The sequence below is a fragment of the Pan paniscus genome, chromosome 5 (assembly GCF_029289425.2).
Source record: "Pan paniscus chromosome 5, NHGRI_mPanPan1-v2.0_pri, whole genome shotgun sequence".
In the NCBI taxonomy this organism is placed as follows: Eukaryota; Metazoa; Chordata; class Mammalia; order Primates; family Hominidae; genus Pan; species Pan paniscus.
Genome location: NC_073254.2, coordinates 165862805 through 165888136, shown reverse-complemented (window position 1 = coordinate 165888136; position 25332 = coordinate 165862805). Strand labels below are relative to the sequence as shown.

The 25332-nt window shown below is 36.9% G+C and overlaps 1 protein-coding gene and 1 long non-coding RNA gene across 10 annotated transcripts in view; one reads left to right on the top strand and one right to left on the bottom strand.

Annotated features, from left to right (window-relative positions):
• Positions 1 to 25332, top strand: part of SHPRH (SNF2 histone linker PHD RING helicase) — a 126034-nt gene that overhangs the window by 72179 nt on the left and 28523 nt on the right. For 5 of the 9 annotated variants that reach the window (XM_014345495.4, XM_034963036.3, XM_034963037.3 and 2 more), the window contains 4 exons: positions 557 to 643; positions 1401 to 1579; positions 6701 to 6781; positions 8020 to 11009. The exons of 1 other annotated variant lie outside the window; for it this stretch is intronic. In XM_014345495.4, the coding sequence (XP_014200981.4) occupies positions 557 to 643; positions 1401 to 1579; positions 6701 to 6781; positions 8020 to 8116 (444 nt within the window). In that variant the 3' untranslated portion in view covers positions 8117 to 11009. Of the gene's footprint in view, positions 1 to 556; positions 644 to 1400; positions 1580 to 6700; positions 6782 to 8019; positions 11010 to 25332 lie in introns of those variants that run through there. 3 more of the 9 variants (XR_010112537.1, XR_010112539.1, XR_010112538.1) reach the window with 3 other exon arrangements.
• LOC103784957 (uncharacterized) overlaps positions 16761 to 25332 on the bottom strand; it is a 63402-nt gene continuing 54830 nt past the window's right edge. Inside the window, exon 3 of the long non-coding RNA XR_004672209.4 lies at positions 16761 to 23935. This is a non-coding gene — a long non-coding RNA (uncharacterized LOC103784957). The remainder of the gene's footprint in view (positions 23936 to 25332) is intronic.

Here is a 25332-nt window from a genome sequence, read left to right as displayed (position 1 = left end):
ATTTTTTTCCCAAATCCATAAGATAGAATTATTTTTAGAGAAGATAGAATTATTTTTAGAGAAATGTGATGATGCTTCACAAGGCAATTTGTATAGCTATATTTCATGATTTTTTATTAGTTTCATTTAAGGATTTTCTTAGTTTAATGTTTTTAAAATTGGAATTTCTGACTTTGAAAGTCTCATTTCACAAAAATTTGGCTTAAAAAAAGAAAATCTACTGAATAAAATGTTGAGTAAAACCCCTAGTTTTCATTTTCGAAAACTAAGTAACTATATTCCAGTATGCACTCCATTATGTATTTTCTACTGTTTGTTTATCTTAATTACATTTTCAAAACCAGCATTTGATGCAAAAAAAAAAAAAACAAAAAAACAAAATTAGTGTTTCAGATAGAGCTAAATAATATGGATGGTACTACATTTGAGGGTTTTGGTTTTGGTTTTATTTGCTTAACTCCAGTATAAAAGTCATTTTGATTTATTTCCTTTTCAGATACCCTTAGATAAAGGCTACGTGTAAATATTGGTTTTCTTATTGTTTTATGTGTTCTAGTGGCAAGATGTATTAGATATTATTTCAAAAGCTCTTACTGACAACAACATGGAATTTGCACAAATCAGTCGTGTTAAGACATTTCAGGTATGTTAAGATTTTACTCCGGTTTTTGTAGTAGATACAGTTGCAAATTTAAACTGCTGTTAACTAGCTTACTTACATTTATTGTCTCATGCCATATAAGCCACATAAACAGGGTCTGAGTTCTTGATTAATTATAAAGTGAACATTTAAAAGCAGAGACTGCAGGTATTTTCAGCATATAACAAGACCATTGTTTTTTTAAAGATCTCCCAACTTGAGGTTCTTTTTTTTTTTAGTACAGGAAAAGATTGCCTATGATATACCTTTTGAATGGACAGGGGCCTCGCACCCCAAGGATTAGTTTCTAAAGTCACTGTCAGGCAGAACTGCATGTGGTCACAGTTATCCTTACATCATGCTCAGCACAGTGACAGGCGTATGACCTCAGGCACACACAGAGACCAAATGAAAATTTAGCAGATTCATGTCTCTTATCTCACATTCACTCTAGCACATTCTTTCTTTTTCTCTTTTTCCTCTAACCTCATGTAGTTTAATTTGCATGCATTACATGCATCTGTCTTGTGATTCCTCTAGATATTACGAAGAACGAGAGCTTATATGATACTTTTCTTCATAATTAAAATCAAGCGACAAGTTTACATTTTCTAAAGTTGGTAATTTTGCATTTAAGTTTCTTAGCTGTTACCTTTCACAGTAGTAATAGATAGCATTAGACATCTTTAAAGTGAGCTATTACATACTGCTCTTATTTTAACTGATCCAGCTAAAATTAAAATGTACCTTTCTTTTTTAGGAGAACCTTTCAGCATTTAAACGTGATCCCCAAATCAATATTTTGCTGCTGCCCCTGCACACAGGTTCTAATGGATTAACTATCATTGAAGCAACTCATGTTCTCTTGGTGGAGCCCATATTGAACCCTGCCCATGAGCTTCAGGCCATAGGGAGGGTGCACCGAATTGGACAGACAAAGTAAGGACTAAAATTAGAATCAGTCACATTTGCTTCAGTTTTCTGAGAAACCAAATCAGTATTTAAACTCTTCATTTATGTTCATCATAGCCTACTTGTTTTTAATTACTTCCTTAGATACTACATTTTTTAATTATTTATTTTATAACTTATTTATTTATAACTTTTTAATTATTTAATTAAAAGGCATGAGATTTCCAACCCTCCCTTCTCTCCAAGAAGCAAACCCCCAAATTGTCCCAATTTTTTTCTTCCCTCCCACAAAAACCTTATCACTTTATCCAAAAAAAAGCTTGTTAGAAATACTTAAGACAGCTACAAAGTTGAAGGCATCCATCATGCCTTTGAGGAGAATGGAGTTTTGATTGTCTAAAGTAGTCCCGTGTTTAAAAGAAGACATACCTTGTACATGACTGAAAATAAATGGCTCCTTTTAAAATTCTTAACGTTAGGAAAAGACACCCCCTAGGTCAGCTCCAAGAGATCATTAGATTCAGTTTAAGGCCCAAAGCAAACCTAATAATGAATATTATTATATGGCATGTATTACCTTTATTCATATATCAGAATAGACAGTTATCTTTGATAAGGCCTGCTAAATGTATTACCTTCTGGATGTTAGAAGTCTTTGATGTTTAAAAAAGAAAAAAAACACATCCATAATAAGCACTTACTAAATCAGTATTTATTGAGCACCTACTGTATGTCAGGCATTATTCTAAATACTGAAGATTCAAATTGAATGATACATAATTTATTTCCCCAAGGAGGTCACTGTGTAGTACAGGAAGCATGACTTAAAGTGTTGGGGTAGAATGTGCAAAAGTATAATAATAAAAGGACTGTGTTAACAAAAGAAGGTAATGATCACTCGGGCCCTACAGAGTCAGGAAAGACTTTATGGTGTTAAGTCTTGAAGGAATAATTATTTCAAAGTTGGCTGGAAAAGGGTATTCACACAGCCAAAGAGAGTTATATATGCAAAAATACAATGGTGGGAAATGACATGACATTTCTAGGGACTGTAAGGAGTCTGGAATTGTTGCAGTATAAAGTATGAGAAAGAGATCATCGGCAGGAGATGAAGTCTTCTGTGTCATACTCAGAAATGTAGACTGCCCTGTAAGAAGTAGCGGGGAGAGAAAATACAGGGCTTACTTGAAAACAGGAAAGAGACATGTTTATTAAACCTCTTAACAAATAGGGCAAAGTAACTGTAATAAATGTGGGCTTGTTCTAACATACCACCAAGTGGCATTTAAAATGCAGTCATGTCTTACTTGTTTTTTGTTGGTTTTCTTCTGTGTTTTTAAATATTGATTTTTTGTCCTACCAATGTTCTTTTAAAGCATAGGCTGGACTAGTCTCATATTTAAAACCACGAGTCCAAAAGGCCATTCAGCATTACCCAACAATCTTACTATGCCTCCCAAGTCAATATGTTTTTTTCTACTTTCTGAGGAGTCTGTCTTAAGTCTGTCTTCTTCCTCCCCATGGCGATCTTGCCTCATACAGGGGAAACATATACAATCAGATTAGAAGTACCTCATCTTTCCATCATCAACTTGAACAGTCTGCCTGCATCAGTACTCACATACTTTTTGGTAGATCTTTATTGAGTATCTTCTGTGTGCCAGGCACTGTTTTAGGAACATGAGATGTCCTCATGGAGTGCGATTCTAGCTGTAGCGGGGTTGGTAGACAGAAAGGTGGTAAACAATAAACCTAAGTACAATCTGGACTATGTTAGGAGCTGGAAAAGTAGAGCAGGGTGAGGAAGTAAAAGTGCAGTGTTTGGGCAGGAAGGCATGCAAGGCCTTATTGAGAAAGTCTGAGCAAGGACTTGAAAGAAATGGGAAAATGGGAAAGTTAGTCATGCAGCTATCTTGTGAAAGAATGTTCAAGTAAACAGTGCTTTTGGTGCAAAGGCCCTAAATCAGGAGTGTGGTATGTTAGAAGAATAGCAAGGAGCTACAGTTGCTAAAAGGGAGAGAAGCAGGAATTGAAGTGAGTGGGCTCAGTGGGGAGAGGGATTACATTGGGCCCAGGAAGCCACTGTGAGGACGGTGCTTTTGCCCTGTGTGAAATCGGGAGCCATTGGAAGGCTTTGAACAGAGGCTTGGCATATCTCACTTAAGTTTTAAAAGAATCATTCTGAGTGCTGTGATAGGGTGGGAGTGAAGGGGAGCAAGGGAGAGTAGAAGCAGGGAGAGTCTTGGAGGCTATTGCAGTCATCCTGGTGAGAGCTGAAGGTGACCTGACCATGGCAGTAGCAGTGCACATGGTGAGGAGTGGTCAGGTTCTGGATATATTTTGAAGATAGAACTGATAGTACTTTTGGACAGACTAGACATGGGGTGTGAGAGGGTCAAGGATAACACCATGGGTTTTGGCTTGGACAACTAGAAGGAGGAAGTAACCTTCAACTGAGCTGGAGAAGTCTACAGGGTAGAGCAGATTTGGTAAGGGAAGAACAGACATCCAAATGGAGATTTCTATTCTGTAACTAGATGTACAAGTCCATTAAGTCACGAGACTGAATGAGATTACCTAGGGGTGAGTTTAGATAGAGACAGAGTTTAGATAGAGGACCATGGACTAAACTCCAGGGCACCAAAGTTCAACTGTTCTAGGAGAGGAGAAGGAAGCAGCAAAGGTAACAAATAAAGATCAAGCAGTGAGTTAGGAAGAAAACCAGAAGACAGGAGTGTCCTAGGAACCAAGTAAAAAATGTACCTCAAAGAAGAGGTTATGGTCACCTGTTTCAAGTGCTATGAAAAATGTCAAGGAAGATAAGGATTGAGAATTGATCATTAAATTTAGCAACATGGAGATCAAAACCAGGTTAAGTGGTAGAGGTGACAGCCTGACTTTAGTTTTGGAGAAAATGGGATTTTGTGTATTTCTTATTTAACAAATATTTGTATAACAAAGAGAGGTTAGGTAACTTGCCCATGGTCAGGCAACTAGTAGAAGCGGTGGCAGATTTCAGGCACAGCCATTCTGCCTTCACAGTACAAGCTTTAACCACAGTGCACTGCTGCTTCTGTGTGGCTGGTAAGGCTAGTATTTTGAGGAGTTTTGCTGCAGAGAAAAGGAAGAGAATGAGATTGAGAGAGGTTTTTGTTTTCCTTTCAAATGGGAGAATTAGTAAGAGAATGATTCATTAGAGACAACAAAAACTAGTGAGGGAGGAGAACAGGGAGAATGCTTGACAATGTCCTTGAGTAGGCAAGAGGATATGGGATCAAACACTGAAGTGGAGGAAGGGGTTGGTAGTAGGCAGAAGCATGGATATGTCATCCAGTAATAAGCAGGAAAGTACCTCATATGCCTTCCCTTTTATTACAGCAGAAGTGTCCCTTTTCTTTCAAAAGCCATCCATTCATTTGTCCTGGACTCCATTCCTTCTCATTTTTCAAGGACAGGTGTACATTTCCCTTGTACAGGTTGAGCATCCCTTAACTGAAATGCTTCAAGTGTTTTGCCTGTAGGATTTTTTCAGATTTTAGAATATTTGCATATACATAGTGAGATATCTTAGGAATGAAACCCCAGTCTAAACATGAAATTTATTTATGTTTCATATACAAATTCTACTCATAGCCTGAAGGTGATTTTATATAATATTTTAAATAATTTTGTGCACAAAACAACGTTTTTAATGTGTTTTGACTGTGACTCATCACGTGAAGTCAGGTGTTGAATCCTCCACTTGTCACGTTGGCACTCAAAAAGTTTTGGATTTTGGGTTTTTGGTTAGGGATACTCAACCTGTCATATATTACCCCATAAATATGTCTTAATATTATCCATCTTTAGAAAGAAAAAAACACTCTGATACATCCTACCTCCATCTCTACTTTTTTAACTTTTTTATCCCCCATTCTCTGTCAACCTGTCTGGTTGATTTTCTCCCCACCATATCACTGAAGTGAGACTTATAACATTTTTAGTGACCTACTTCTTGCCAGTGGTCTGAGGGTTCTTTGTCTACACCCCTTGGATGAATTTTTCCAGTCTTAGGGCTTTAGGTAGCTTTTACAGGTTGATGACTCTCAGGTGTATATCCCCCAGTCCAGACATGCCCATATAGCTCCTGTCCCAGGTGCATATATCCAGTTCTAGCTCTGCACACATCTCTGGACTCACCTTGGATACCTGTCTAATAGGTATCTGATAGGTTTCACATGGACAAAACAAAACTGTGTTGCTTCTGCACTCTCACTCCCACCCTGAGCTTTCCCCATCTTATAATGTGGCACTGTCATCTGTTCCTGCCCAGATCAGAAATCTCGGACTCTTCTATATTTTTCTTTTCACATCTCACATGCCAGTCATCTTTTAAGTTTTGTCAGCTCTACCTCCAAAAGATATTCCAAATCTACTTGACTGCTATCTCCACTGACACAATCATAGTGCATCCACCCTTACTTACCCAGATGACTACAGGACTTCTTAACTGGCTTCTCTGGTGCTCTTCTTGCTGAGCAAGAAGTACATCCTCCACACGGTTGCCAAAGGGATTTCTAAAGTACAGTCAGGTATACATCAAATCATGCATACAAACCCACCAAGGGCTTCCCATTATAACCACGATAAAATTCAAATGCTTGGTCACATCCTGGAAGGCCCTGTGTGACCTGGCCCCTGCACATCTCTCCACCCTTATTTTCACCTCTCTCCCTCGCTTACAGGATGCTTCTGCCATGCCAGCCTTCTTTTGGCCTCTTGAACATGTTATGCTTGTTCCAGGCATATTCCCTTCCCGGGGACTGTGTATGTATGTGCTGTTTCTTCTGTTTGGATATTCTTCCTACTCCTCCTTTGCCTACTGGCCTCATTCCCATCACTCTTTTTTCAGTTTGCATGTCAGCCTCTTCTCCCGGCATTATATTTACTTGAAACCGTCTTACTCTTTTATGTGTTTATTGTCTGTCTCATTAGAATGTCAGCTCATGGAGATTAAATAGTTCATTTTATTCGCTGCTGAACCCCTCCCAGCACCTGCCACAAGTGGGCACCAACTGACTGATGAATATAGCATATAAAATGTGAAGTCGGTTTGTACTGATTTGTTTTACTATGTTTTTAAGCTTAAAATTCTTCTGTACCTTTTAGACCTACTATTGTACACAGATTCTTAATTAAAGCAACAATAGAAGAAAGAATGCAGGCAATGCTGAAAACTGCTGAGAGGAGGTAGGTAATAATTTACCACAAGTAGAAGGGGGAAGGTTTTCCTGTTAAAAGTTAGTATCTTTAGAACTTCTTCACTTAGATGACAACGAAAAATATAGCACAAATACGTTTTTAAAAGCAAAGTCTGACGTTTTGCCTTTTCACTGTTTCCCAGTCAGTGCTCCAGACTTTGTATATTTGAATTAATTTATTAATTGTAACATGTAAATATAAACTATCCTACATTCCTTTGCCACATTGGATCACTTTCTGAGGCTGGGAGTTCTAAACCAGCCTGGCCAACACGGTGAAACCCCGTCTCTACTAAAAACACAAAAATTAGCCAGGCATGGTGACACGCACCATAGTCTTAGCTAGTCGGGAGGCTGAAGCAGGAGAATCGCTTGAACCCTGGAGGTGGAGGTTGCAGTGAGCCAAGATCGTGCCACTGCACTCCAGCCTGGGCAACAGAACGAGTCTGTGTCTCAAAAAAAAAAAAAAAAAGAAAAAAAAAAAACTTGTTAAGGTTAATTGTGGTGTCAATCCAAAGACAGAACAAAAGCAGAGAGACTAAACCAGTCTTAATTTTAAAAGCTTGACTCTGGAATCATAGAACTTTCTAATATTTATGGTATAATTTATTTAAATCTTTTTGAAAACATAAATCTTTCTACATCTTTAGGAGGTAGGTAGGATTGGATGGTACCCAAGGAAGAGATTATTGCCTTAGAAGGGATTGTCACATAGCAAAGAAGCAATTTGAAACTAGAAATTTTCTTCCATTGATGGTTTCTGGGAAGGAAAGAGGCTTCCACAAGGGCCTTTTTACCTAAAACATGAAGGCTTTTTAAAGTTCTTGTTTTCCTTGTGTATCAGACTTCAGTGATTTTTATTTAGGTTGTTTTAATAAAATAGCAGTTACGAGTTGTTTGAAATTCTCTTGAAACAAATTAACTTCAGGTGGTAAGAAGGTAATTTGTAAGGTGAGAGCCTTAGTAGCAGTAGTCAAGGGTTTTATTCTTTGTTCTATTAATTGCACAGAGAAAAAACACTTTGACAAACCCTAAAAGTAATATATAGAAATCTTCACTTTGACAAGGTATAACAAAGATTTTATCACTTGCTTTCCTCTGGGAGTTTCTTATATCCCAATTACAAAAACTTAAGAAAAAATATGTGTCTAGTTCATATTACTACAAATATAATTGCTGATGGCTTGGGGTTTCTTTCTGACTGTGCTCATTTGGAAAACCTTGCAGTCACACGAACTCATCAGCGAAGCATTCAGAGGCCTCTGTCTTGACTGTGGCTGACCTGGCAGACCTATTTACCAAAGAAACTGAAGAGCTTGAATGAACTACACTTGATTCATTCCATGGACTTTAGTGTATTAATAAACTTTCATAGCTGTAGAGCAAAGTTACAAGTTTTAAAAACCCAGTAGATAACAGTAACACTGTTCCTAGTTGAATGAATTTGTTTATTGTTCTGGTTATACAGTGGCCTAGTACTTATTGAGTCCTTTTCAATATACTGTTTCCAAAAGATCTATAAAGATTCTTAATTTTACACTCCTAATAAAACATTTATTTTTTGTCCCAAATAGTATCTATATCTGACGATGCAAGGGAATTAAGAGAGGTAATGTGTACTTTTCTTATGATAAGATCACTCATAAAAACAGTTGGAATAAGAAAGTAAACTAGTCTAGTTTTATATGACCTGGTATATTCAACAAACATAGATCTCAGTTTTGGAAGGGCCTTCAGTATCTTTAGCACATGATTCACCAATATCTTGTTAGTAATATTTTAAGTAGATGGTGAATTATATTAACCCATTTTTTGAGTAGGCTTATACCATAACTTTACACCTAGTAATTTTGCGGTAATACAACTCCTTACAATAAGTTAATGTTAGACAGTTATTTCTTTCTTCTGCATCTTGCTACTGAAAACAAAAACAATGAAAATATTCATATTTCTATTATGTGTAAAGTGGTGTTAGTGTAAACAGTTAACTCCAAATAGATTTTTTTAATGTATTAATGATTACCTTAAAATTATCTGCTTTCCCTACTCTTAATTTTTCTTATTGTTAAAGTTTTTATATGTTGTAAGATTGATGTATCTGTAAATATTGCAGTTTTTATGATTTTGTTTTATTATAACATGGAAATATGGCAGGGTTTTTTTTTAATCATTATTATACTGATGTCTTGGATTCTTTTTCTTTCCCATGTTCTTGTGTAACTAGACTTTTTAGCCAGTGATATCTGAATTCATGGTAGAGTTGTTATTTCACTCCAGTTGTTCCTCCCTTAAGCACGAGTCTTTGACCTTTTGAACAAGAGAATGCCATGTTCACATAAGCGAATCGTTGCAAGTGATAATAACCAAGTGTTTCTTCTTCTGTGAGGAATTAATGGACTTTGAAATTGCTGAATAAGGAGTAGCTTGTTACATCCTAGCCATTTGATGTAATACAAATGTTCTTATTTGGCTTCCTTTTCTTTGAGCCTTCAGAGTTTTAAAGGACCCTCTTTGACCCTCAGGACTTATTAGCTCCCAGTTAGCTGCCTGGAAAACTCATAGAACCATTCCCTGGATCCCATTTGTCCGAGAGGCTTTGGTGCTCAGTTAAGGTGCATTTTCTTACTCTAGGTTTATAGAGTGATGTAATTCAACTGAAGAAAACACACACATGCTTTTGGTGCTTATTCTTCAGTTAAAAGGAGGTATCCATTGATTCTTTTATATGAAATTAAATCAAACTGTTATTTTTATAGCTCTTCACATATTAAAAAGAGCTTTCCTGTACATTTACGTGTTTAATTTACCCAACAATCTTGTGAAGTTGATATAATTAATGTCTTTCCTGTTTTAAAGGTAGAGAACTGAAGTTCAGATATATTGAAACTTTCTTAGGACATGTAGCAAGTAAACAGTGGAGCCCAGGTCCCCTGACTCCATATCTTACATTCTTTTACTAATAACATGTCATGCTGAGATTCAGAAGGCCCATGCTTATAATTTAAAAATGAGACTATTTCAGTATTTCTTTGTGTTTGTTTTCTACTATTCCTTTCTGAGCTATGTTTTAGAGAAAACAATTTGATATGCTTCAATTTTGTAAAATCAAATTACATATATATAAAAAACCTATCTGTATTAGACAAAAACTGTTTTTATTTATTTCTGTAAGATATCAATTAAATAAATATTTTAGTGGAAATGAAAATTGTGGAATTCTTTGATTTCTGAGCCTTAGAACATATGGGGTTTTTTGGTTTTTTCTTTCAACAAAAGATATCAAAATGGCTAATACTATAGAATCCCATATTTTATATACATTTATTACATCTTAAAAACAATTGTGACAGTTTCCAATTGTTCAAAACAAATACAAATCTGATCCTCCATTTTCTTGGCTGCAAACAAAGGATTTTTTAAGTTTTCTTTCTCTATTATTTTATAGCCTCTGAAATATTACTGTGTTTAGAAGTAGTTGTTCGTAAATGGGTGCTATGCTAATGAACCAATGAGACAAAATGAGATAGCCGCAATTGTTAGAGTAGCCCCAGTCATTAAACTTAAATGTGTTTGGACCTGGAGAATCATTTTCTGTAACATGATTCCAGATGAGTTTACTAGAACTAAAAAGATACATACAATGTAAAGTGCATATACCTAACTTCATAGCTTTTTTGCTTCAAACCCAGATAGCTCTGCTATGTTTATTGCAGCATCACATTTCTGTTTGTATGTGACCTGAGCTGAATAAGCCATGCATGCATTCAGTTTTAGGAATTGTTATCTTTCATATCACATGAACAACAAACTAAAAATCTTAACATGATAATTCAACATGCAACTACTAATACTTTACAAATAATGATCAAACCAACTACTTACCTAAATATTTAGGAACTGAATTTAACAATGCAAGATTAATCACCAACGCAAGCTATCCTGTCAGGTGGATAAAGTAAGAAATCATGTCTTTTTAATCTGCTCTCATTTAATAGCTCTTCCAATGTGCTTAAGTTATTTACGTTTATTAAACGACGAGACAACCTTTCAAAAATGCAGAGATCACCATGCTGAATAACCTCAGGCTTAAGTCGAATAAAAGGTATCTTTCAATTTTTCCAGAATTTAGCTAAACAAAATCCCACAATGTGCCATTTCATAATTTTTAACTGGCATACAAATGCAAAAATGGAATGTAAAAAAAAAATGAGTGTAAACCAATTAAATGAATTAAAAACCAATGCAAAAACAAAAAAATGCATTACAACAGTATAGTACAAGCAATGCATTTTAAGCCTGTCTACTCTGATAAATGACATCTAGTCAGTAAGACTTCTTCAAAGTGAGATCAGTTAACAGTTTTATAAAATTTTCTGTTTACAAGAATCTCTGTGTACCTCTGTTACATTGTGAAGCCCACATGAATGCTTATCACATGGAAGGGTCGAATATGAACCACTTGCAAGCCTTCCCTTAGAGGAAGGCTATGTAAGTAATTGATAACCCCAAAGGGAGTTCAAGCCTTATGCTAGGTATGTGGTGTTGCCTCTGAGTTACAAAACAGATAGTATCACATACAGAAAATAGCACGAGTACTTGGCAGAGGCCAAAGTTGCCATCTCCAGCCTTCCCCTGTCTTCAGACAGCCTTTTCAGGGGAATGTATAGCTCATCTTTGAAGAGTAAAGGTCCCCACACCATCCTTGTATCTTCATCATTTAATGTCAGTGACTCTCAATACTGATTTTTGGGGACTGACTTTGTTATCTTGAAACCAAATTTTTATTGCAGCTTATGCTGCTTTTCCTGCAAAATAGAAATTAAAAAACAGCCTCCATTATCTGTATAATGATCTTTGTATAGGTCACTACTATTACTAAAATCAATAACTTTTTCCCTGCTTATCAAAAAATCAGCCTTTTTAAAATGGTCTACCTTTCCAAACCCTATTGTTACCTTTGTCTCTCCAGTAAACCTGCTCTTAATGCTCCACACCCCCGTAGATAGCCTATTAGAGGAGCCATTTGTCCAAGGACACATTTTCGACCTATGGGATCTTCCCAGACCTGTGATTTGTATATGCACACAGTTCTGATTACTGACCCTTCCAGTGTTCTAATGAGCAAACATTTGTGCTCAAATTTCCTTAGAAATCGTTTCTGCATATTTTATTATTTATTTAGGATATACTTACTGAAATTACCTGTGGTCATTTTCTGCCAAGACTATTTAATTAACATTTACTGCATCATGTCCCTAATTCTTTACCCAGAACCGTAAGGCACCTCATGCCTCTTCTGATCTCTTGGCTTCCCATAATCAAACAACTGCTATCTCCAGTTATTTTTCCAGAGCCTTTGTAAAAATTTCCATTAACTGAGAGCATCATTGCCTGTTGATAATGTTGAGTGTATTTTCCTTTGTCACAGAATTATGTCTTCTTTGGTAAATGCAAATCTGTGTTTTAAACAGGAATGCATTTTAGTTTCTGATCTTTATCAGAATGTTTATAAGTGAATCCGCTATTAAACTGTGAAAGCATCAGTGTGGAATGTTGTATTTACCTAAAACTTCCACAGTGCTTTTCACTTCTCAAGTCCGTAATTATAATCATGTTAATGTTTATATTCTGCAACTGACCATTTTCTACCCTGCACTCAGATTTGCCTTCCCAGGTTTTCTGCCAGCATGATAGGGTGCAAATAAATACTTTACACCTCTGTAAGAGGCACTTCTGTCTTTTTAATAAGTTGTTAATGATGACTCAAGCAGTCATCTCGTTTATGCAGTGATTTATTTTTAAGGGATTACTATTTACGCATGCAGGAGAAGATTTAGCAAGTTTCCTTCTTAAAATGGCTTTTGCCTTTCAAGCAAGATAAAGATCTCTACTGAGTAAACCACCTTTTTTTTTTTTTTTTGAGACACAGTCTCTGTTACCCAGGGTGAAGTGTAGTGGTGCCATGACCGCTCACTGCAGCCTCAACTTCTCAGGCTGAGGTGATCTCCCCACCTCAACCTCCCAGGTAGCTGGTACTACAGACATGCATCACCACACCTGGTTAATTTTTTGTAGAGACAGCATTTCGCTATGTTGCCCAGGCTGGTCTCGAACTCCTGGGTTCAAGCGATCCACCTGCCTCGGCCTCCCAACTCCTGGGTTCAAGCGATCCACCTGCCTCGGCCTCCCAACGTGCTGGGATTACAGTAAACCACCTTTTAATTCTCTCTTTTTTTCCCTTCCTTTCTTCCATTATTCCTTACTTCCTTTTTTTCAATCTTATTTCCTCCTTGGTTTTGAAACTGTATGTGTAGGTATTGGAAAAAGCAGTTTATCCACCATTACATAAAAAGGACGCTTATCAGACCAAGCATTCCTAACCGGAGTCAGTGGACTTACGAAAGGAAAAAAGGTCCACAGGTGAGCTTCAAAGGGCAAACTCCCAAGATGTGTACCTTCCAGCAGCTTCCTAGAGACAGAGTTTCATATTGTCAGATTCTTAAAGGGATTCAAGGCCTAAAAGGACCCATTGCCATAGACCATCAGTTTCCAAGTGTGGTCCTTAGGGATCTCCAAGACCAAGGAGTCTGAAGGGCCCTAGGATTTTCTTCATATGTGTCAACAAAAACAACATGCTCAACACAGTCTCTTGCCTGCCACCATGTAAGACATGCCTTTGCTCCTCCTTCACCTTCAACCCTAATTGTGAGGCCTCCCGAGCCATGTGGAACTGTAAGTTAATTCAACCTCTTTTTCGTTATAAATTACCCAGTCTTGGGGATTTCTTCATAAGAGTATGAAAATGGACTAATACAAACAACAACAAAGAATTTAAATAATGAAATATATTCCATAGCCTGTTTTTATTTAAAAACTAAAAATCTATGTTTTAATAACAGCAAAAAGATTCTGTCCCGTTAATAAGTAAAAACACAATATTTTACATTGTTTTACTCCAACTATAATTTATGCGTGCTTTAAAATAGAAATAGCTAATAACCTATTTACATTTTAAATAAATATGCACTGGATATATAGTTGCACAAACCTTTTACTGGTGAGATATGTAATTAAATAAGTTTGGAGATCACTGGAGGAGAAGTAATTGTTGCTCTTACGAATGTGAGAAGCTTTTATTCTAGTTAAGTTTTTATCACTCAGCACTCTTTTAGGATGCTTGAAATTGCTTTCAAAGCCAGTTAAGAAATTATACAATTTCTTCATAACCTCACATCATTTTGTTTTATTAACCAAAAAAGTGTATTTTCTATTTTATATACATTAACTTATATTTTCTAATGTATATATTTTATGTAGTTTCTAATTTATACTCATTACGTGCCAGGCTTGCTTTGCATGTGTACCCTTCCTGAAAAGTTTTTTTGTTTCCTTTTCAACTTTTTTTTTTTTTCTTTGAGACAAGATCTCACTGTGTTGCCCACGTTGGAGTGCAGTGGCATGATCATGACTCACCGCAGCCTCAACCTCCCAGGGTCTGGTGATCTTCCCACCTCAGTCTCCCAGGTATCTGGAACTGCAGGCACATGCCACCACACTAGGATGATTTTTGTAGTTTTTGTAGAGACAGGGTTTCTCCATGTTGCCCAAGCTGGTCTCAAACTCCTGGGCTCAAGTGATCCTCCTGCATCAGCCTCCCAAAGTGCTAAGATTACAGGCATGAGCCACTGCACTCAGCCTGTATTTTTAATCTTAAAATTGGCAGTTATGGGTCAAGAATTTTGCAGAGGAAATGTAGACCTATGTTAATATTAAATAATGAATTTATTCCATGTTTCAATTTTTTCAGTCAAAAAGTAGATAAAGCACCTAATTTAGGCTTAATAATAATTTATTATCTCATGAAGTTTCTAGAATGTTTGGAGATACACCTGGTAACATGAGGGAAAAAGTCAACAGTAAATGTTCTATTTTCAGAAACGTAAACATTGAGAAAATTAATATTGTCAACAAATGTTAGTACTCAGTCTTGTGTCTTGCAATATTTTCATGTTTGTTTTCTCCCTCATTGGGTAGAGAAGGCGTGAAGAATTTCATCATTATATCAAGATGGTGGGGGGAAGCTAGTCACCATTTCTTTTTTTCTTTTTTCCTTTTTTTTTTTTTTTTTTTTGAGATGGAGTTTCACTCATTACCCAGGCTGGAGTGCAATGGTGCGATCTTGGCTCACCACAACCTCCTACTCCCGGGTTCCAGCAATTCTCCTGCCTCAGCCTCCCGAGTAGCTGGCATTACAGGCACCCACCACCATGCCCAGATAATGTTTGTATTTTTAGTAAACACGGGGTTTCACCATGTTGGCCAGGCTGGTCTCGAACTCCTGACCTCAGGAGATCCACCTGCCTTGGCCTCCCAAAGTGCTGGGATTACAGGCATGAGCCACCGCACCCGGCCACTAGTCACCTTTTCTACTGAATACGGAAGAGGCGCCTATAGGATCGGTTTTGATTATCCATGAGAAAAGAGAGTTTTAGAATGCAGAATAAACTATCAAAGGAGATAGTGAAATCCTTTCTGAAAAATTTTAAGAAAAGGAAAGAATTTTTTTAAGTGCAGATAAACTTCAAGAGTTTAAGTCCTATATTTAAATAACTATGGTATTTTCTGTTTTAGGTTTGTTTTTCTTTCTCCCAAAATATATGGTGTTAAGTTCCAGAATATCTTCAGCCAACTAAGAAATACAAGGAGGGATGGGGGGTGTTATTTTCTTTTTTTTTAAAGTTAGTAAACAGAGAAAAAGCAACTATTTCTTTTTTAAAATGTATCAAAGAATTTAATGACTTCAGTACAAGAGGCAGTGGGTGTTCAGTAAATAGTAATTTAACTGGTTAGAATAAATAAAAATATAACTATGGCTCACAACAGAGCAGAGTCATGTAGTTACTAAAACATTTGCACAAATACTGTCCACCAAAGGGACCCAGCTCATAAGCACTGAGAAATGACTAATATTTCTCATGTAACTGTATTATTCCCATCTGTTTCATATTTAAATTTAGAGGAAGTTTTAATAGTACCAAATTCATATAAATCTTTTGAAGTCCATGAACAGTAAGAAGTGCTATTTGATTCTTATTCCTTGATTTTGATATCAGTAATTGTTATACACACTGATTAGCTTTTATCTCCAAATTTTATTTAATACTGCCTAATGCTGGTTGTTTCTTTTGGAGTCCTATAAATCTGGCTGCCAAGAAAAATGATGGCTCTGCTCCGAAACCACAAAGTGGCTTCATTAACATTTAGTGAATCTCAAGTAGAAAGGAACAGTGAATTTCCTGAGGAAGCCATTCTCCAGAATAATAAAGTATTAGCGTTTTTCTCATAGTAGACAAAAGTCATGGGTTTTCCTCCTTGGCAGGGAGCAAACTCAACCTTAAAAAGCAGTGATATTCAACAACAGAAAGACAAATAACCCAATTTAAAACTGGGCAAAGGATTTGAATAGACATTTCTCCAAAGAAGATAATATGTAAGTGACCAATAAGCACATGAAAAGATGATCAACAGCTTTAGCAGCTGGTAAAGTAGATATCAAAACCGAAATATGAAGGTTTGGAGAGGAGGAAGGAATGAATAAACAAAACGGGATTTTTAGGACAGTGAGCCTTCTGTATGCTACTACACGGGTGGATATATGTCATTACACATTTGCTGGACCCATAGAATGTACAACACCAAAAATGGACCCTAATATAAACTATGGACTTTGGATAATGATGTGTCATAATTTGAAACAAATGTACAACTGTGATGTGGGATATTGATAGTAGGAAAGGTTGTGCATGGGGTGCATGGGGTTGGGGGGAGGCAGGGGTATATGAGAACTCTGTGTACTTTCTGCTCAATTTTGCTGTGAACCTAAAACTGCTCTAGAAAATAGTCTATTAGAAAACGATGAGCTATCACTTTACACCACATGACTTGTAGATGAAAAGAGTCAAACTCTGTAAAATATTTGAAGAGATTTATTCTGAGTCAAATATGAACAACCATGGCCCGTGACACAGCCCTCAGGTGGTCCTGAGAACATGTGCCCAAGGTGGTCGGGGTGCAGCTTGGTTTTATATATTTTAGAGAGGCATAAAACATCAATCAAATACATTTAAGAAATACATTGGTTTGGTTCAGAAAGGTGAGACAACTCAAAGTGGGGCCTTCCAGGCTATAGGTAAATTTAAACATTTTCGGGTGGACAATTGGTTGAATTTGTCTAAAGACTTGGGATCAATAGAAAGGAATGTTCAGGTTAAGATAAAGGATTGTGGAGAACCAGTTTTATTGTTCAGAAGAATCTCTCAGATGGCAGACTTCAGAGAGAGGGTAGGTTGTAAAATGTTTCTTATCAAATCTAAAAGGATGCCTAGCTCTTAGTTGATTATCCACTGGATCTGCAAAGAAAGGAAGGAAAATAAAAGGGGAAGGAGATTTTCTATGGAATGTGGATTTTTCCCACAAGAGACTTTGCAGGGCAATTTCGAGGCATGGCAAGGAAATATATTATGGGGCTAAATATTATTTCCTTGTCTCATAATGTCACGCCAGAGTCAGATTGAAAAGCAAGTCACAATATACATGGTCAAATAAAAGCCATCTGATGAGGATCCATGGTTTGTAGGACATGACTCCCCAGACCTCTTAGGTAGGAATTTGGGCAAGATAAAAATCAGAGCTTAGTCCTCGAACTATAGTCAAAAGATAGACAACAACAAGTTTTGTTAAGGATACGGAAACTTGGAACCCTCAAACATTGCTGGTAGGAATGTAAAATGGTACAGCTGCTTTGGAAAACCATTTATCCGTGTCTTAAATAGTTAAATATACACCTAGCAGCTATGCCACTCCTATGTACTTAAGAGAAAATAAAACATATATTCATACAAAAACTCATATGAACAGTCTGGCAGGTACCTGGAGTGTTAAATGGAGTTACCACATGACCCAACATTTCTACTCCTAGGTATTTACCTGTAATAGTCTGCTAGAGCTGCCATAACAAAATACCACAGACTGAGTAAATTAAACAACAGAAATTTATTTATTACAGTTTTGGAGGCTGGCAGTTGAAGATTACAGTGCTGGCAGGTCTGTTTTCTTCTAAGATCTCTCTCCTTTCTTGCAGATGGCTGTTTTCTGTATCCTCACATGGTCTTTCCCTGTGCAGACAGGCCCCTGATGGCTTTTTATAAGGACACTATTCATACGGGATTAGAGCCCCCATCCTAGCAGCTTTACTTTAGCATAACCACCTCTGTACACACCTTATCTTTAAATACAGTTACATCCTGAGATACTAGGGGTTGGGACTTCAAATTATGAATTTGGTGGAGCCACAGTTCAGCCTATAATAATAATGGAGATAAATGAAAACGTGTTCACAGAAAAACTTGTATGTGAATATTTATAGCAGCATTATTTATAGTAGGCAAATGTGGAAACAACCCAAATGCCTATCAAATGATAAATGGATAAATCAAATATGGTTATACTTCTAATGGAATATGATTTGGACAAAAAAGAAATGAAATACTTATACATGCTACAACATGGATGAACCTTAAAAACTTATGCTAAGTGAAAAAAAGGCAGTCCCAAAATGCTGTATATTTCTGTTTATAAGAAATGTCTAGAATAGGGAAATCTTTATTTTTTTTAGAGGATGGGTTCTCACTCTGTCACCCAGATGGGAGTGCAGTAGCCGTATCATAATTCACTGCAGCCTGAAACTCCTGGGCTTAAATGATCCTCCTGCCTTGGCCTCCTCAAGTAGCTGGGACTAGAGGTGTACACCGCCACTCCTCATAAGAACAGGCAAATCTTTAGAGACAGAAATTACATTAGTGGTTGCCCAGGACTAGGAGAGGAACTGGAGTGACTGCTAATGGGCATGGGGTTTCTTTATGGAGTAATGAAAGTGTTCTAAATTTAGACTGTAGTGATAGTTGCACAACTTTGTGAATCTACTAAAAACCACTGACTTGTACACTTTAAATGGCTGAATTTCAGGGTGTGTGAATTGTATCTCGAAGATATTTTTGAAACATTTTTAAAGTAGCACAAAAGCTTATTTTAAAAAATATGATTTGGCATGCAAAACTTCGGCAGAGCCAATTGTAGATGAAAATGAGACAGATGGCCTTCAAAATATGAAGCACACATTGTAAAGAATGTTGTACTCCAGGCCTGTGAATCTCACTGATATCTGGCAGCCACAGTTAAAATGTTGTAGCATCTGGAATTGCGGGCTGTAATTGAAACTCAACTGAAGAGCTTTCTGTGGAGCTGGAATGACCAGCCAATGCATAAAGTTGTTAAACATGAAACAAAGATAACTATTATCTTTTAAAAACCTCTCATTAACCCTCATGACGTTCTTGGGTGAAGGTCTAATCTGGCACACTTGCTAACTTCTAATAAAGAATCAAATGGTCTTCCAACTCACATAATGACTAATTCTAAAGCATGCAACCTCAAAGTACTACATTCTCCCTGTTCTAGAAATACAACCCTAGAGGGCCAGTCTTCCTTCAGCGTTCAAATATTGAGTAGAACAACTGAACTGTAAGGTTCAGCTAAAGGAATGCAACTGTGACTTGAGCTGTGGAATGGCTATGGCCTAAGTCAAGAATTCTCAACCTCAGCACTACTGATTGACATTTTGGGCCAGGCCAATTCTTTCTTCTGGGCCCTGTCCTATGCATTATAAGATTGAGCAGCATCCCTGGCCTCTACCCATTAGATGCCAGAAACATACTCCACCCCCAAGCTTTGACAACCAAAAATGTTTCCAGAAATTTCCAATATCTCCTGGGGCTTAAATCAAGAACCACTGGCATAAGCCAAGGAAGAACTAACCATTTACCATGGTACAGGATGAGTATCCCATATCTTGGGACCAGAAGTGTTTTGGATTTCAGATTTTTTAATATTTGCATTATGTGCTTACTGGTTGAGCATCTGAAATCCAAAATGCATTTCCCTTGAGCCTTATATCAGTGCTCAAAAGGTTTCAGTTTTGAAGCATTTCAAATTTGGGATTTTGGGATTTGGGATGCTAATCTGCAATAACATAGACCTTGTACCAAAAGAAAAAAATCGATATGTTTAATTTGTACTTCATTTATTCAAGCTCTGTGGAGTTTAAATATTCAGAATATTATGCAAAAACCAGTTTCCTTGATCATACTAAGTTTTGATGACCATAATCATTGACAAGTTTATTCAGGAGATTTTCATATGTTGCTCTAAAGTTTAAACCCAATGCTGAAATGCCAGCTTGGAGCCACATAAGGAATGAGCTGTTTGTATTCTATTAAAAGACTGCCCTTGAAAATTTACAGATGAAAAAATTTCAAGGGGATAAAAATGTGATTTTAAAATCAATTTTGCCACCTAGTAAAGGATTTGCTAAATGGATAACTATGAGGTGATGGATGTGTTAATTATCTTGATTTTGGTAATCATTTCAGAATGTATATGTATATCAAAACATTACATTATACACCTTAAATATGTACAATTTTTGTATGTCAATTATACCTTAATAAAGTTTAGAATAAAAAAAAAATGCTGTCATTAACAGAGAGTTTGCAAATACACTCAAAGTCTTTATCATTAAGGACACAGACACCAGGCAGCATGATGGAACTCACTTTCATTGTTCTTCCAGCCTATCAACTGAATCACATAAGAATGAAAGATGAAGTAAAGTTTTGATACGGTGTACTTCAAGGTTTTTAAATGTGAATTTATTGCATTCTGAAACTATGGTGTAGATGACATCTGCCCACTTATTATTATTATTATTATTATTATTATTATTATTATTATTTTATTATTTTTGAGATGGAGTTTCACTCTTGTTGCCCAGACTGGAGTGCAATGGCACAATCTCGGCTCACTGCAACCTCCTCCTCCTGGATTCAAATGATTCTCCTGCCTCAGCCTCCCAAGTAGCTGGGATTACAGGCTTGCTCCACCATGCGCTGCTAATTTTGTATTTTTAGTAGAGACGGGGTTTCCCCATGTTGGCCAGGCTGGTCTTGAACTCCTGACCTCAGGTGATCCACCTGCCTCAGACTCCCCAAAGTGCTGGGATTACAGGCGTGAGCCACTGTGCCCAGCCTGCCCACGCATTTTGATGTCATAATACTAACATAATATCACTTTGTGGTATTAATTTTGTGACACTGAAAAGTCTTCACCTGTCTCAAGAGGACCCTAAGTAGACCTCATGCCTCTGGCTTCTAGAGGCTGGGACTACATAGTTTCTAACTTTTCATTTTTTTTTTTCATCCTCTCCCTTCCTCCCTCCCTTCCTTCCTTCCTTCCTTCCTTCCTTCCTTCCTTCCTTCCTCTAACAACTGTTACTGAGACACTAAAACTGACATCATCATTGACACTTAGCAATTACAGTATGCTGCTGGGAAGCATGGGCATGCTGGTTTCTTCTCATAGCAGGAATGGGAGGCTTACCAGGAACCCTCGTCAGAATTTATGTCCATGATTTTGGCTACAGATGACCATTAAAGCAATATAAGGTCATAACCAGTAAAGTCTTCTCCTGTAACTTTCAGAAAATAAAATGAACTTATTAACTGGAAGTTGTGTCAATTGATAGTATAAGAATAAACAGACTGGCTATTTTCTATAATCTTGGTAAATGGCATTCATCCTTTTTTCTTGTTCAAGGCAAAAACTCTAGAGTCATCCTAGTACCTTTTTCTTCTCTCATCCTTCACATCTAATCCACCAGCCAATCAAGCCCACCCTCAAAATGCATCTAGACTCTGACCACTTTTCATAATCTCCACAGCTACCACCTAGTCCCTGACATAATCACTCTTTTTTTTTTTATTTCCAACTTTTATTTTAAGTTCAAGGATACATGTGCAGGATATGCAGGTTTGTTACATAGGTAAATGTGTGCCATGGTGGTTTGCTACACAGATCATCCTATCACCCAGGTATTAAGCCCATTATCCAATAGTTATTCTCCCTGATCCTCTCCCTACTCTCCAACACGCCCCAGTGTGTGTTGTTCCCCGCCATGTGTCCATGTATTCTCATCATTTTGTTCCCTCCCACTTGTAAGTGAGAACATGCAGTATTTGGTTTTCTGTTCCTGTGTAAGTTTGCTAAGGATGATGGCCTCCAGCTCCATCCATGTCCCTGCGAAGCACGTGACCTGATTCCTTTTTATGCCTGCATAGTATTCCATGTTGTATATGTACATTTTCTTTATCCAATCTATCACTGATAGGCATTTAGGTTGATTCTATGTCTGCTATTGTGAATAGTGCTGCAATAAACATATATGTGCATGTGTCTTTATAAGAAAATGATTTATATTCCTTTGAGTATATAACCAGTAATGAGATTGCTGGGTAGAATGGTATTTCTGCCTCTTTGTCTTTGAGGAATCACCAGACTGTTTTCCACAATGGTTGAACTAATTTACACTCCCACCAACAGTATTAAAGTGTTCCTTTTTCTTCACATCCTCATCAGCATCTGTCATTTTTTGACTTTTTAATAATCACCATCCTGAATGATGTAAGATGGTATCTCATTTGGTTTTGATTTGCATTTATCTAATAATTAGTGACGTGAAGGCTTTTTTCATGTTTGTTAGCCACATGTATGTCTTCTTTTGAGAAGTGTCTGTTCATGTCCTTTGCCCACTTTTTAATGGGGTTGCTTTTTTTTGTAAATTTGTTTAAGTTCCTTATAGATTCTGGGTATTAGGCCTTTGTCAGATACATAGATTGCAACAATTTTCGCCCATTCTGTAGGTTGTCTGTTTACTCTGTTAATAGTTCCTTTTGCTGTGCAGAAGCTCTTTAGTTTAATTAGACCCATTTGCTAATTTTTGCTTTTGTTGCAATTGCTTTTAGTGTTTTCATCATGAAATCTTTGCCAATGCCTATATCCTAAATGGTATTGCCCAGGTTTTCTTCTAGTGTTTTTATAGTTTGGGGTTTTACATTTAAGTCTTTAATCCATCTTGAGTTGATTTTTGTGTAAGGCGTAAGGAAGGTTCCAGTTTCAATATCCTGCATATGGCTAGCTAGTTCTCCCAGCACCATTTATTAAATAGGGAATCCTTTCCTCATTGCTTGTTTTTGTCAGGTTTGTCAAAGATGAGACAGTTGTAGGTGTGCAGTCTTATTTCTGGATTCTCTATTCTTTTCCATTGGTCTATGTGTCTGTTTTTGTACCAGTACCATGCTATTTTGGTTACTGTAGCCCTGTCGTATAGTTTGAAGTCAGCTAGCCTGATGCCTCCACCTTTGTTCTTTTTGCTAAGGATTGCTTTCAGTATTCAGGCTCTTTTTTGGTTCCATATAAATTTCAAAATAGTTTTTTCTAATTATGTGAAGAATGTCAGTGGTAATTTAATGAGAATAACATTGAAGTTATAAGTTGCTTTGGGCAGTGTGACCATTTACATAATATTGATTCTTCCTATCCATGAGCATGGAATGTTTTTCCATTTGTTTGCATCATCTCTGATTTCTTTGAGCAGTGCTTTGTGGTTCTCCTTGAAGAGGTCCTTCACTTCCCTTGTTAGCTGTATTCCTAGGTATTTTGTTCTTTTTGTAGCGATTGTGAATCAAAGCTCATTCATGATTTGGCTCTTGGCTTGCCTGTTGTTGGTGTATAGCAATTTTTGCACTTTGATTTTTTATCCTGAGACTTTGCTGAAGTTGCTTATCAGCTTAAGAAGCTTTTGGGTTGAGACAATGGGTTTTCTAAATATAGGATTATGTCTTCTGCAAAAAAAGATAGTTTGACTTCCTCTTTTCCCATTTAAATACTCTTCATTTTTTTCTCTTGCCCGATTGCCGTGGCCATAACTTCCAATACTATATTGAATAGGGGTTGGGATAGAGGGCAAACTTGTCTTGTGCTGGTTTTCAAGGGGAATGCTTTCAGCTTTTGCCCATTCAGTAAGGACACTGGCTGTGAGTTTGTCATAAATGGCTCTTATTATTTTGAGGTATGTTCCTTCAATACCTAGTTTATTGAGAGTTTTTAACATGAAGGAATGAGGATTTTTATCGAAGGCCTTTTCTGCATCTGTTTAGATAATCTTGTGGTTTTTGTCCATCGAATGAAGAGCCTAAGAAGAAAAATCACATGAACATATCAGTAGGTGCAAAAAGAAAGCATTTTACAAAATCCAACACCCATTCTTCATAAACACTCTTAGTAAATTACAAATAAAGAGGAACTTCCTCAACCTGATAAAGGATATCTACAAAAACCCTACAGCTAACATCATATTTAATGGTGAGAAACTTGAAAGTTTCCCTCTCAGATCAGGAACAAAGCAAGGATACTCCCTCTTACCAGTCCTTTTCAACATTGTTCTTGAAGTCCTAGCTAATGCTACACAACAAAAGGAAATAAAAGGTATACAGACTGGGAAAAAAGAAATGAAACTGTCTTTGTTCACAGATGACATGATCATGTATGTAGAAAATCTGAGGCCGGGCGCAGTGGCTCAAGCTTGTAATCCCAGCACTTTGGGAGGCTGAGGCGGGCGGATCACAAGGTCAGGAGATCAAGACTATCCTGGCTAACATGGTGAAACCTCGTCTCTACTAAAAATACAAAAAAATTAGCTGGGTGTGGTGGTGGGTGCCTGTAGTCCCAGCTACTCAGGAGGCTGAGGCAGGAGAATGGTGTGAACCCAGGAGGCAGAGCTTGCAGTGAGCCAAGATTGCACCACTGCACTCCAGCCTGGGCGACAGAGTGAGACTCCATCTCAAAAAAAAAAAAAAAAAATCTGAAACGATTGACAAAAAAACCCTTCTGGAACTAATAAGAGATTATAGAAAGGTTGTAAGAGAAGACTAATATATAAAATTCTATTGCTTTTCTATATACCAGCAATGAACAAGTAGAATTTAAAATTAAAAATGTAATACCATTTACCTTAGCACCCCCCAAAAATGAAATACTTAGGTATAAATCTAGCAAAATATGTACAATATCTACATGAGAAAAACTACAAAACACTGAAGAAAAAAATCAAAGAATAACTAAATAAATGGAGAGATAGTCCATGTTTGTGGATAGCAAGGCTCAATATTCTCAAGACCTTAGTTCTTCCCAAACTGATCTATAGGCTCAGCGTAATCCCTTGTAAAATCCCAACACATTATTTTGTGACTATGAACAAACTAATTTTAAAGTTTATATGGAGAGGCAAAAAAAAAAAAAAGAAAAGAAAAACCAAGGTAGCCAAAACAATATTGAAGGAGAAGAACAAAGTCAGAAGACTGATAGTATCTAACTTCAAGACTTACTATAAAGCTATAGTAATCAAGACAGTGTGGTATTTGTAAAGGAAAGGACAACTAGATCAATGGAAGGAATAGAAAACCCATAAATAGACCCACATAAATATAGCCAAATAATCTTTGATAAAAGAGCAAAGGCAATAAAATGAAGCAAAGATTGTCTTCTCAAAGAATGGTTCTGGAACAACTGGACATCCACACACAAATCACT